The 13,409-nt window shown below is 42.5% G+C and overlaps 2 protein-coding genes across 3 annotated transcripts; one reads left to right on the forward strand and one right to left on the reverse strand.

Annotated features, from left to right (window-relative positions):
• Positions 1 to 5,568: 5,568 nt before the first annotated feature.
• On the reverse strand, positions 5,569 to 7,203 carry LOC139639603 (uncharacterized). Of its 2 annotated transcripts, none has more exons than XM_071513738.1 (3): positions 6,792 to 7,203; positions 6,444 to 6,628; positions 5,569 to 6,347 (listed from the first exon to the last, which is right to left on the reverse strand). In XM_071513738.1, the coding sequence occupies exons 1-3, from the start codon at positions 7,093 to 7,095 to the stop codon at positions 6,129 to 6,131; spliced, it is 708 nt and encodes a 235-aa protein (XP_071369839.1). In that variant the 5' UTR covers positions 7,096 to 7,203; the 3' UTR covers positions 5,569 to 6,128. The 2 variants fall into 2 exon arrangements, with proteins under 2 accessions (XP_071369839.1, XP_071369838.1); XM_071513737.1 differs by having other exon boundaries at positions 6,444 to 6,643.
• LOC139639602 (putative nuclease HARBI1) lies at positions 7,203 to 8,269 on the forward strand. The gene has a single exon (XM_071513736.1). It carries the CDS (start codon positions 7,232 to 7,234, stop codon positions 8,267 to 8,269), a length of 1,038 nt encoding a protein of 345 aa, XP_071369837.1. The 5' UTR covers positions 7,203 to 7,231.
• The last annotated feature ends 5,140 nt before the right edge of the window (positions 8,270 to 13,409 follow it).

A 13,409-nucleotide genomic window follows, 5' to 3' on the forward strand; every position in this document is an offset into this window, starting at 1 on the left:
CTTCTGCCTCTCGATAGAAATTGTGGGTTTATAATTTGTGTGCCATAGCCTGAAGAAGACCTATTTCAGGTCGAAACGTCGCTTGGGCACACGAGTTTCTTTGATATTTGGAATTAGCTTGGTTTATTTTATTTGACTTTTATTTTTTTATTGTTTTATTTAATAGAGATATATACACTAATATAAGTTGATTTATAATACCTGTATAGAGAATTACCAATAAGTTATATACAATAAAAGGTACACTAGGGATTGATATATAATATAACATATTATTATTATTATATTATATCACTATAAATAAATAGAATTAAAGGTATATTTATACTATTATTCATAACAACCAACTAAAAACCAAAATAAGGGATAACAAAGGCGAACTGAGCGCCAATCATGGGGCGTTTTGAGGAGGGATGGACGGTGGTGGGATACGGCGGAAGACGCCAACGCCGTCCACCCACAGGGGGGCGAGACCGCTGGGGGATGGCCCGTGCACCTCCCGCCCCGTTTCGGGGACGGGTTCAGTTTTCTCTCCCTAACCCCTAACCCAAACCCTCCCCTAATACGGTCGGATCTTAACACTGATAAATGGAGTCCCACCCAGATGGGGCATCTGAGTGACATGCGCCGGCCAGTGCCTTGCGAGTGGCTCTCCATCAACTGCAGAGTCGTTGGACAATGTGGGGAGAGTCACGTCATTTATCACTAAGACCTAAACCCAACCACAGACAACCCCCTACCTAAACCCAACCTTAATCCGAGTTACTCCCGAGTAATCTGAACCCGTCCATACCAACAACCAAGCTACCTTACGCTTAAAACCCACCCATGGACACCTCCCTACCGAGATCCAACACACATAATTTAATATTCTGGACCAACAGCCAAAGCTCTGAACCAACACCCAACTCCCCATGATCGGACTTACATCAAGCCACGACATATCCACAGCGGAGACCCTGTCGCCCTAACCCTCCCCTGATGCGGTTGAATCCTGACGCTGATAAATGGAGTCCCACCCAGACGGGTTATCTGAGTGACATGCGCCGGCCAGTGCCCTGTGAGTGACTCTCCATCAACTGCAGAGTCGTTGTACAATGCGGGGAGAGTCACGTGATATATCACTAAGACCTAACCCTCAGACCCATCACAGCGAGGTAGAATCAGCCATACAGATCTTAGTGAGGAATCTTCTCTCCTTCCTGTTGAAACAGCAGAGCCACAGTCCAGCCAGCTGTCTACACACTACAGCTGCTGACTTCAGGTTCCAGATCCACTGGTTTCCAGTAAAGACTGTCAACATTTTTTTTTTTACTGCAATGTCCACATTTTTCTATTTTTATTTTAAATTATCTTTACTTATCTGTGTATATATATAATTTTAACAGCAAAAAGCACAATTTTTCTGTTTGTATTTTTAAGTTAATTTTACCTATTCTTATTTATATATTTGATTGCAAAGATGCAATGTTACACAGCTCTGTTTACACATTTCTTTATTCTTTATTTATAAGATATGATATGATATGATTCATTGGTTTAACACTTTAGATTCTGCCATAACTAAATTCTACTGGAAACAAAACAAACCACGAATCAAACTATCCACCCCGCAGAAACCGAGAGATCGTGGAGGCCTAGCCACCCCAAATTTCCGATTCTACCAGCTTGCAAATCATCTTCAGTATACTCATATGGTTGCAAGAGACTCAACAATCACAACACCCCTGGCTGGATATAGAACAACATGACTGCCAAGAATGATCAATATCAGATCTCCCGTTCCTTACCTAGTCAATTAAAAAACATAACTGTTTCAAAAACCCATTCATAGCAGCGACTCTGACAGCTTGGTGGAAATCCAACCAAATCACTGGACACCCCACATCTTCAAATAAATTTACCCCAATCTGGCACAACCTTGACTTTCACTCAAAAATAAACCACTATCATTCAATTCATGGAAAAAAGTAGGAATTACACATCTGGAACACTTATTTGAACATGGCTCACTCATACCCTTCGAAACACTAAAACAGAAATATGATATCGGTGGTAACAGTTTCTTACAATATTCACAACTGAAACACTGTTTAAAAGGAAAAATCAACACATCAAACAACACTCTGCAAATACCCCCATTGTTCAACCAACTCAAACTTATAGCCACTCAGAAAAAACCCTTTTCAAAAACGTACAAACCTTTAATAAAAACAGACAATAATCTTCCACGACTGGTCCAAGATTGGGAAAAAGACCTAGCTGTTACCATCGATATCAACTCCTGGATGCACATCTGCAACATCTTCTCAATGTCCCATAACTCCAAACTGCAACTTATTCAATACAAAATTCTACACAGTCTAAACCAATCACCCAATCTAAACTACACAAAATGGGACTCACAGATAACGACACTTGCACACACTGCACATTAAACACTAGAGATGATGACCTTCATGCCACCTGGCTCTGCCCACCCATTCAGACATTCTGGACAAGCATCACACACACTATCCTCAACCATAGGTCGCAGCATTCCAGCCTCCCCATCTGTGTGTCTGCTAGGAGATCTCTCATCAGTTGAACCGCCACTGAAATATGAAAACCCCATACTGGTCGCTCTAACAATCGCTAAGAAGACAATCCTCATAAACTGGAAAGACAGAAATAACCTCTCAACATCCCAGTGGCACCTTCCACTATCTGTCTATATCACAACAGAAAGACAAATAGCATTAAAAAACAACCAAATAGACTCATTTCATATATGCTGGACCCCATTTATCAATATCACTTGTCTACGCATGTAACACAAACCAATATACACACATGGACACATCCTCACCCAGATAACAGTCTTCCCCTACTGCCGGTGACACCAGTGCCCCCCCCCCCCCCCCCTCCCCACCTATACATACTTGAACTGTGGATTAGAGAGCCCTCAAGCCCTGCCAGGCCCCCCCCCCCATACTACAATAGCGGACATTTCTAAATATCAATTACAAACCATTTATGTGACTCTATAGAGTCCAGACTGCTTTGGCAACACTGTATCCTAACAGTCTGCTAATAAGGCTGAACTGAATTGACTTGAGAGAGAGAGAGAGAGAGAGAGAGAACCCCACAAATAGAAGATAAACTTTACGCCCTCCTGCCCCCATACAAGTGGACAGAAACAAGCAAGAATGTTTAGATAAAAGACAACTACTGAGTTATTGTCAAACCAAAAACACAGAAACCCTGCAGACCAGGAGACACGGCGCAGTTACCATCAGGCCTTATGTCAATATAAGAAATTATTACAACATAAAAAGTCTAGCTTCATGACAAGGGAGCTTGAGAAAATTGACAAAGCCATAAGTCAAAACTCATTCTGGGACTTAAGAGGAATCAAAACAGGAGGAAGAGATAACACAGCGCAGCAGAAACCTTGAAGGAGAGCCGCCTGAAGAGAGCTTTAATCATGAGAGACATCAGAGCCAAGAGGAAGAGTCTCTACCCCCCTCACCGGCAACCGCCTATGAGGATCCACCTCCTTCACCCCCCCAGGCCCCATCCAGGTCACCCTCCTCTCCAGTCACCCTTTCTCCCTCCTCCCCCCTCATGGAGTTCACTGATCAGATGAAAGAGCTGGTCACTGCTGGGACCAAACTTACCCCCCGCCCTACTCCCATTTTCTCTCCCCTAAACCCCCCTCGGCGTCTACCTCCACCACTGCCTTCAAGTCCTCAGCCAGTTTTGACACAGTCGTCTCAGTTAGGGCGCTCACCCCCCCCCCCCTCCACGACGGCATCGGAGTCATCGTCTATCTCCCCAGCCTGATAAAAGCACAGCACGTCCAGTTGTTTGTGTACAAAATGCAACAAGCTCTAACTGATATCTGCTGGGTCCAGGCTGCAAGGATAATGGCATTCATGATTCTTCCCAGGTTAAGCCAGGGCCCTGTGTGCCAATAGCTTCCTCAATTTCTGTCTTGATAGGTAATAGAAAAAAAATGGTGAATCTGCTAAGAAACAGGAAGCACTCAACCGATTCTGCAAACTTATCAAATTTAGCATCCATTCCTCGTCAGCAACAGCCTGTCCCAAAAGATTGGGCAGGTAATGCTTTTAACACACTAAATCTAGCTTTATTAAACGTCAGGTCTTTGGCAGGAAAAACATTTTTAATCAATGATTTTATTGTCAAGCACAATCTTGATTTTATGGTTTTAACTGAAACTTGGTTAGACCAAGATAACAGTGCAGCTGTTCTTATCGAGTCAACCCCTCCCAACTTCAGTTTTATGAGTGAAGCTAGAGTGCATAAGAAAGGAGGTGGAGTTGCCATTTTGTTTAATGACTCCCTCTAATGCAAGCAGATATCTTATGGAAATTTTGCTTCTTTTGAATATGTGGCTCTTCAGGTGAATTATTTTTCTCGAGCTATGTTCCTAAATATCTACAGGCCACCTAAATACTGTGCAACCTTATTTGATGACTTTACAGAACTGATGTCTATAATCTGTATTGACTTTGACTGTGTAGTTATTGTTGGTGATTTTAACATCCATGTTGACAACCCCCATGTGCCTTGTTTGCTACTGTTGACAGGCTAACAAACCCTCCTGTGTCAGTAGCCTCTGAACTTCGATCCACCAGGGCCTGCAATGAATTTGCCTCCTTCTTCACTGACAAAATTCAGAAAATTAGACAAGCAGTCAGTGCCTCCATATCAGGTACAGGATATGTGTTGTCCCTGTGTCCACTTAAAATCAATTCAAATACCATGACACAATTTTATCCGATCAACCATAAAAACCTGGAGGACATTATACAACATCTGAAATCCTCCTCCTGCTGCCTTGATATTCTGCCAACAGGCGTTTTCAAAAATGTTTCAAATTGTATGGCCTCAGACCTTCTACAAATTGTAAACATGTCTCTTCTCTCAGGTGTCTTTCCACAGGCCCTGAAAACTGCAGTCATCAAGCCACTCTTAAAAAAGAACAACCTAGACACGTCACTAATGAACAATTATAGGCCCATATCAAACCTCCCGTATTTAAGTAAAATCATTGAAAAAGCCGTTTTTCCAACAGCTGAACAACTTCTTGGCACTAAACAACTGTTTTGATGTCTTCCAGTCAGGATTTCGACCACACCACAGCACTGAGACTGCCCTTGTTAAGGTCTTCAATGACATCCACTTAAACACAGACAGTGGCAGAATTTCAGTCGTAGTATTACTGGATCTCAGTGCTGCATTCGACACAGTCGACCACAACATATTACTAGACCGACTGGAAAACTGGGTGGGACTTTCCGGCACAGTACTAAATTGGTTTGAATCCTATTTAAAGGACAGGGACTACTTTGTGTCTACAAGTAATTACACATCTGAGCGGACAAAAATGACATGCGGAGTTCCTCAAGGCTCCATTCTGGGGCCTCTTCTATTCAACATCTACATGCTTCCACTGGTTCAGATTATGGAAAACAACAAAATATGTTACCATAATTATGCACGACACACAAATTTACATAACCATATCACCAGGGCCCAGTATTTCAAACGTGATCTGACAGGATTATCCTGGTCGGATTGGATTAAATCTAGATCTGATCTGAAAACTGGGTATTTCAACACAGATCAGGAGAATCCTGATCCTGAAGATCAGGGTTTCAGCTCTGGTAATCCAATCCTCCCTTGAATCCAGATAAAAGGCTGATTTGGGTATTTCAAAAGTTAAGTCAGATATCTGGATCAACTTGATACCAAAATTTCAGGATCATTTGAATCCCACCTCAGAGGTGGATTTGACTTGGACTGACAAACTCTCAGCTCATACTTCTCCTAGATATTGTTACTCAAGATGTTCGTTACACTTAAGTGTTAGTGTTGTACTTCTAACAAGTAATTTAAGTAATATCAAAAAATTTAAAGCATAGTAAAAATTTTGACCACACTGTAAAACTGCTGTAAATAAAATTACAATTATTTCTCAAATTCTAGTTCACCAAACATTGTAACTTGCATGTACCAAAACAGAGAAAGACAAAGGGATGCAGGGTCCAAACAAAGTTTTATTCCAACAAAGACATGTCAAATAATGTGACCACTAACTAAAACAGGACCATGCTATTTCAAATGTCAAGCTGTTTCTCTAACAGCTTGATTTTCAATTCTGTCTCTTTTTGCTGAAGCAGCGTCAGCTTAATTTGCTCTTTGGCCAGTTCAGTCTGTTTGATTGCCCTTTCTGTCTCCATTTTGAGGAGCCTCTCATAGGCTTCCTCATCACCGGCATGCCTCTTCCGTCGCCGTCGCTCTGGCGCTGGCTCTGGCTCTGGCTCTGGCCCCCGTGCCTGATGTGGTAGATAGATAAGTTTATTGGTCACTTGCAAAGCTAAAACCAAGGTTTAAAAACAGTGTAGTGAAATGCAAAAAAACCAAGCTCTCACCAATGGTGGACCGGGTGGAGCAATGCTGGCACTTGATGGTGTTGATGGCTCACCGGTCTCCACAGGTGTGAGCAGCACATAGTCAGCTGAGAGGTTGAGTGGCTCGTCAGACTCCCCCACACTGGCTGGCAAAATCCCATGGAGGGCATGGGAACTCTCCCCTCCAAGTATATCGAGGACAGTATCTGAGAATTCACCAGCTTTACAAAATAAAAAAGAACATTTGTATTGCACATTTCATATAAGACATGTAGCTCATAGTGCTTCACAAAAGTGACATGAAATTAGTACTTGTACCATTAATGTAACATAATATGGGAATTTAGAAGACAAACAGTTAAGTCTTACCTTTGAAGGGCTTGTTCCCAGTTTGGGGGGTTTTCGCCTCCGCCTGGTCCTTGGTGGCCTTTTGCTTTAAGTTTTTCCACCGAAGCTTGACCTGCTCCACCGACCGTAGTTGGCCACTGCCAGTGGCATTTATTTGGGCTGTGATAGCAGCCCAAATCTCGCCTTTGGTCTTTGCAGACACACTGGTCTGGCCAGGGGTGCTGAAAGTGCCAAACAAAGTACTGTAATGTGACCTCACCCCATCCAGCAACGCATGTGTTTCAGCAGCTGTAAAGTTCAATCCCTTACTCTTTTGGGCCTCCATGGTGTCTGGAGGTTGATCAACCAGTCACTCTTTTATACCTTGCCAGTCTCGTTACTTTCAGGTGTGAGAGTATCCCAGGTTCATTGGTAAGGGCTTAAATTGGGTTCTCAGCTGAACACGATTGGTTGACAAGACAATGACAGCAATTGTACACCGACAGCAAAGGAGAAGGTATAGGCCACGGCATTATGCTGAGCGCCCCAACCTGCTCGAGCATTACTCAAATGAGGAGCTTTATGCAAGATACAGATTTGGGCGAGATGATATTACTTACATCTGTAATATTCTTCATCCTCACCTTGAACGTGCCACCCTGAGGAGCCATGCCTTGACTGTGGAGGAGCAAGTGCTTATAGCGCTACGGTTTTATGCATGTGGTTCCTTCTTTGAGGTGATTGGGGATGGACTGGCGGTGACAAAGTCAGCAGTGGGCCATGTGGTGCATTCAGTGTCATCTGCCCTCACCAATCTTCTGGGTCAATTTGTGAAATGGCCTGAAAATGAAGACGACATGGCAAGGACCAAGAGGAAGTTTTTCTCATTGGGGGGGATGCCCAATACTATTGGTGTTATTGATTGTACTCACGTGCATATTCAGGCACCTCATGCCAGGGAATGGGAGTATGTCAACAGAAAAGGCCGGCACAGCATTAACGTGCAGCTTGTGGGGAATGCTGACCTCATTGTCACCAACTGTGTCGTAAGATGGCCTGGGTCTGTACACGATGCCCGTATTTTGAGGTCAAGCCACCTCTTTCAAAGGTTCCAGCAGGCCGCCCCAGATGGCATCCTCCTCGGTGACAGCGGTTACCCCCTTCTACCCTGGCTGATGACCCCTTTTGCTACTGTCACCAATGACTCTCAGCAGAGGTACAACAGTGTCCATGCCACAACAAGAGGGACAATTGAGCGCCTGAATGGCGTGATAAAACGCAGATTTGCCTGCCTGAACTATCTCCGTGTGGAGCCACAGAAGGCCTGTCACGTCATCTGTGCCTGCATTGTGCTCCACAACATTGCACAAACGAGGAGAGTGCCACTTGGGGCTCCCATTGATGGACCTCCTCCCTGCGCAGAAGTCCCTGATCCGCTGCCTCCACCACCACTGCAGCCTGATGGTCCTGCTGGAAGAGCTGTGAGAAATGCCATGGTTAATCTTTATTTTTCCACTTGAATGATTAAAGAAAAATGTGCACATTTTTTCTGTGTCAGTGTTAATGTCATGCTGCACATTTCAGCACTTTCCAAGCATTTTCAAGGTATATTTTCATGCTTCTGATTAATTGAAGACAAAGTGGCTTCAAGCTTAAAAATGCACCTTTAAAATATTTGGATATAGCTTGAATGTGATTTTAAAACATGTAGCAATGTATTTCAGTTAGTGTTTTACACACTGATTATTTTACTTCATCAAATCAGATCCTTTTATAAATTACCATAATTATGTTGGAGAGGAATTAGGATGAAGAAATGTTTCTAATTGTGTCACTGACCAATCCCATGAAAGTAATGCCATTACAAATTTAAGCAGTTTCAAGCACTTTATTCAAACTCCAATTACTTGAAAGTCTTAAATGTATCAATACAATTAAAGCATTTTCAAGGATTTCCAGCACTCACCCTGTTGTAGCTGAGTGGTCCATGGCTGTGAGTGGACTCTGAAAGTAGAAGGTGTATGAGTATCTTAATCCACAATCCCAAATTGTGTTTATGTAGCCTACACAAAAACATGATATCATCACCAGCATTAGGCTACTGTAGCATTCTGAACCTTCTGAACAAACCTTGTAGTTAATACTCAAACTGTGTTGCGTTGTGTTTTCTAAGCACTGAGCAGGTCTGTACACAATGCAGCCTGCTTATACTGTAAATCTGCCGTGTTGCAAATGACGTGACGCTAATGATAGCCGCTAATGATAGCCCGCTAGCTGCTTAACACACAAGTCAATGGAGCCGCGTTAGCTCCCGTTAGCACGGCCGCGTCTCAATTAGAGATCGCCACGGCCTGCTTTTAATAAGGTGACAATTCAAATAGTTGGCTTGCATGATGTGTTGGTTGCCGTTCGTATGGTATTAAAACCGCTACACAATAGACGACGGTTAACTTACACTTTTGACGTGAAAGTCGGCTCTGTGCTACTCCTTTCATGAAGTAGTCCGCCATCTTTCAGATCCCGGAGGCGGAGACTTGAGATTGGGAAATCCGTATCCGGCCAGGTAGGGATCACAGTGATCCACCCTGCCTGTGTTTTGAAATACTCAGATAAAGTCAGCAGGATCACCGTGATCCATGACTGAGAAAAGGAGGATTTCATTATCCGGATTATTCTGATCCAGATTACAAGTTTTGAAATACTGGGCCCTGGGGATTATAATCCCATACAAGCGCTGAGTAAGTGCATTGAACAAATCAATGACTGGATGTGTCAGAATTTTCTTCAATTAAACAAAGATAAAACTGAAGTAATTGTTTTTGGAGCCAAGGAAGAACGACTAAAAGTCAGTGCACAGCTTCAATCGGTAATGTTAAAAACCACAAACCAAGCCAGAAATCTTGGAGTAGTCATGGACTCAGACCTGAATTTCAACAGCCACATTAAGAGAATTACTAAGTCAGCCTACTATCACTTTAAGAATATATCAAGGCTTAAAGGACTTATGTCTCAGCAGGATTTGGAAAAACTTGTCCATGCATTTATCTTCAGTAGACTCGACTACTGTAACGGTGTCTTTACAGGTCTCCCTAAAAAATCGATCAGACAGCTGCAGCTGATTCAGAACACTGCTGCTCGAATCCTCACTAAGACCAGGAAAGTGGATCACATCACTCCAGGTCTGAGGTCTTTACACTGGCTTCCTGTCAAAGAATAGATTTCAAAATACTACTGTTGGTTTATAAAGCACTGAATGGTTTAGGGCCAAAATACATTTCTGATCTTCTGCTACATTATGAACCATCCAGACCTCTCAGGTGGTCTGGGACAGGTCTGCTTTCTGTCCCCAGAGTCAAAACTAAACATGGAGAAGCAGCGTTCAGTTTTTATGCTCCACATATCTGGAACAAACTCCCAGAAAACTGCAGGTCTGCTGCAACTTCTTTTAAATCAAGGCTGAAGACTTTTATGTTTGCCGCTGCCTTTTATGACATCAAATAACTATTCATCTCACTAACCCTGTAACTGTCACGTGGGGGCAGAGGTGAGGACCCAAATGCAGACAGGCAGGGCGAGGGATTAACTAAAGTAGAGACTTTAATAAAGGCTGACAAAAGGCAAAACAAGGGAAACAAAACCCAACCTGGCAAGAAGTCCAAAAACTGGTGACAAGGTAGGGAACACGGGAACACGGGAACAGGTAACAGGACAGGTAGCAAACGGAAGCAAACAGAACAGGCAGACTAAACAGACAAACTGACAAGGAGTGGATGAACAACCGGGGTAGATATACTGTGGGGATGGGTGATTAGTAATGAGGTACAGGTGTGTGGGAGCAGGAGCTGGGGGAGAGAGGGAGCCACACCCACACTACACACTGACAGACAAACCAGGAGGCGGAGACACAAGGGAGGCATATTGTGGTCGATGTGTCAAATGCTGCGCTCAAGTCCAAAAGGAGTCCATCAGGAGGTGACGTACGATCACCACGGGAATGGTAAATATTGTGGTATTTCCTATGTAAGACATGTCGTGGAAATTATTTCTGCAATTAAGATTAATTGTGTTTGACCTTTAGATTGCTGAAATTCTTCGCCGGGAGGAGAACCTTCTGAAGAAGTGCAAGGACCTAATGATAATGTTTGTTAATGTTATTTAATTGTTTTAAAAAGTAATATATTCTACTAATGTTTACTGAATTTTTAATTGTTTTAAAGGGATATTGTTGTTATTCTGTTTTGGAAAATAAACATTCAACATATTCAAAAGGAAATCTATTGTTTCTTTTCATTTAGTAATACGTAATTACAGAATACATGGGGGGGACATTTCTTTCTCTTAACATTACCGCTTTTCAAGGGGGAGGTTTAGGAGGCTTCTGCCCACCTCCGAGTGCCCGCTGTCAGCTTTAATCGTTGTCCTCACACGCCTGGAGAACCAGAGAACCAGAGGGGGAGGATTGTGTCCTTACAAATACGGCTTTGAAACTTGTATTTATGGACCTTATAATTATAAATACATCTTTGAAACTTGTATTTGTATGTAAAATACTCCTTCTTCCATAAAGCCAGGCTTTCTGGTCGTGGTGGTGGAATAGCAGTAATGCATAAAGATAGTTTTAAATGCTCTATTGTAAACTCTTTTGGTGTTTTTAATTCATTTGAAATGCTTAGTTTTGTGGTAAATGGTAAGGTCCCTTTATTATGTGTTGCAATTTATAGGCCGCCCAAGATAAACAGTTTGTTCATACATGAGTTCTCAGAGCTATTATCCCTGATAATCCCCAAATATGACAATATTGTCATTCTTGGAGATTTTAACATTCACGTCTGCTGCCCTTCCCATGCGCTCGTTAATGATTTTATTAATGTTATTGAGTCTTTCAATATGGTCCAGTCTGTCAAAGGACCCACACATAGTAAAGGACATACTTAGACATAGACCTTGTGCTCTCTCTCGCTGTTCTCCCTACCATGTTGGAGATTTTAGATATCTGTGTATCTGACCATAATGCCATTACTTTCAATGTGCCCATTTCTTACCCCATCTCTAATATCTGTCACCCCGTCCACTACTCTCGCATCATTAACTCCAACACTGCCAGTAATTTTCCTGAGGTCTTTCAGACTTCTGCACTACATTCAAAAATGGGTCCTTTTCAAAACCCTGCCGAACTCATTGAAACTTTTAACAATACCTGCTCAACTACTCTTGATTCGATAGCACCACTTAAAGCTGTAAAATCTCTCAAAAAATCTGCACCGTGGCTAAATGATCATACCCGGCTCATAAAGAGACTGTGTAGAAAAGCTGAGCGGAAATGGAAAGCTGACAAACTACAAATCTCATTAGATATCCTAAAAACTCACATGGCAGACTATCAATGCGCAGTTAAGGATGCGAGATCGGAGTATTTTTCCAACATTGTTACAAGGAATAGCCATAACCCCAGGATGTTGTTCAAGGTAATAGATTCAGTCAAATCCCTCCCCTTCCCATATTATCGAACCTTCCCAGGAAAAATGCGAAGAATTTCTTAATTACTTTGTGAAAAAGGTTGAGAATATCAGGACTCAGATCACTCCTGACACCCATGATCTCTCTATTTCCTCAAACATTTCAGTTTTTCTAACACATTTTGACCCTGTTACCTCTCTGACTTTAGAAAAAACTATACTTTCAATGAAATCGTCTACCTGCCAATTGGATGCTATTCCGACAAAAGTCCTAAAGGAAGTGCTTAGTACAGTTTGCCCGTACATTTTATCTATTATAAATGTTTCTTTAGCCACTGGTAGTTTCCCCTCTGTCTTTAGGCATGCCATAGTCCAGCCCTTGTTAAACAAACCAAACCTGGACCGCTCTGTCCTTACTAATTACAGGCCCATTTCTAAATTATCATTCTTGTCCAAGGTTCTAGAAAAAGTTATATCCTCACAGCTGACTACTTTCATGAACAATAATGGTATCTTTGAAAATTTTCAATCAGGTTTTAGAGCCCTCCATAGCACAGAGACCGCCCTTATAAAGGTCACAAATGATTTACTCCTTGCAACTGATGCCGGTGACTGTGCAATACTGGTTCTTTTAGATTTAAGCGCTGCATTTGACACTGTTTACCATTCCATCCTGTTGAATCGCTTGGAGAAATGGGTTGGCTTACAGGGAACTGCCCTGGAACTGTTGCGTTCCTACCTGGTAAATAGAACCTTCTCTGTTGTTGCTGGAGATGCCTCCTCCTCTTCAGCTCCTCTTACGTGTGGTGTTCCTCAAGGGTCTATTCTGGGACCCTTACTGTTTTCAATTTATATGCTCCCTCTGGGCCATGTCATCCGCAATCATAACATCCATTTTCACTGTTATGCGGATGATTCACAGCTCTATGTCCCGATCAAACCCCCAATTTCTGGTAGTCTGGATTGCTTAAAGTCCTGCCTTGCTGATATAAACTCCTGGATGACACAAAATTTTCTCCAGTTAAATACCGGCAAAACAGAGATAGTCCTCTTTGGCCCACCACAATCCACTAGCCTACTCAAAGATGATCTGGGCAGTTTGTCCGCTAATGTGAAACCAGTTGCCAAAAATGTAGGTGTTTTCTTTGACTCAGATCTTAGTTTTAATGAACAAGTTAAAAGAGTTGTTCAGACTTGTTTCTAC

This window comes from Centroberyx affinis, unplaced genomic scaffold (genome assembly GCF_046629955.1).
Source record: "Centroberyx affinis isolate AG114_WGS23_722 - 3 ecotype Tasmania unplaced genomic scaffold, CSIRO-AGI_Caff_v1 ptg007448l_1, whole genome shotgun sequence".
NCBI classification, from domain to species: domain Eukaryota; kingdom Metazoa; phylum Chordata; class Actinopteri; order Beryciformes; family Berycidae; genus Centroberyx; species Centroberyx affinis.

Excerpts from the sequence above, each read along its gene's own strand:
- LOC139639603 (XM_071513737.1), bottom strand. The coding sequence starts at position 7,095 with ATGGAGGCCCAAAAGAGTAAGGGATTGAACTTTACAGCTGCTGAAACA. Across the intron at positions 6,644-6,791 it reads TGGGAACAAGCCCTTCAAAG|CTGGTGAATTCTCAGATACT; the intron begins GTAAGACTTAAC and ends TATTTTGTAAAG. Across the intron at positions 6,348-6,443 it reads CTCCACCCGGTCCACCATTG|GCACGGGGGCCAGAGCCAGA; the intron begins GTGAGAGCTTGG and ends CTACCACATCAG.
- LOC139639602 (XM_071513736.1), top strand. The coding sequence starts at position 7,232 with ATGACAGCAATTGTACACCGACAGCAAAGGAGAAGGTATAGGCCACGG.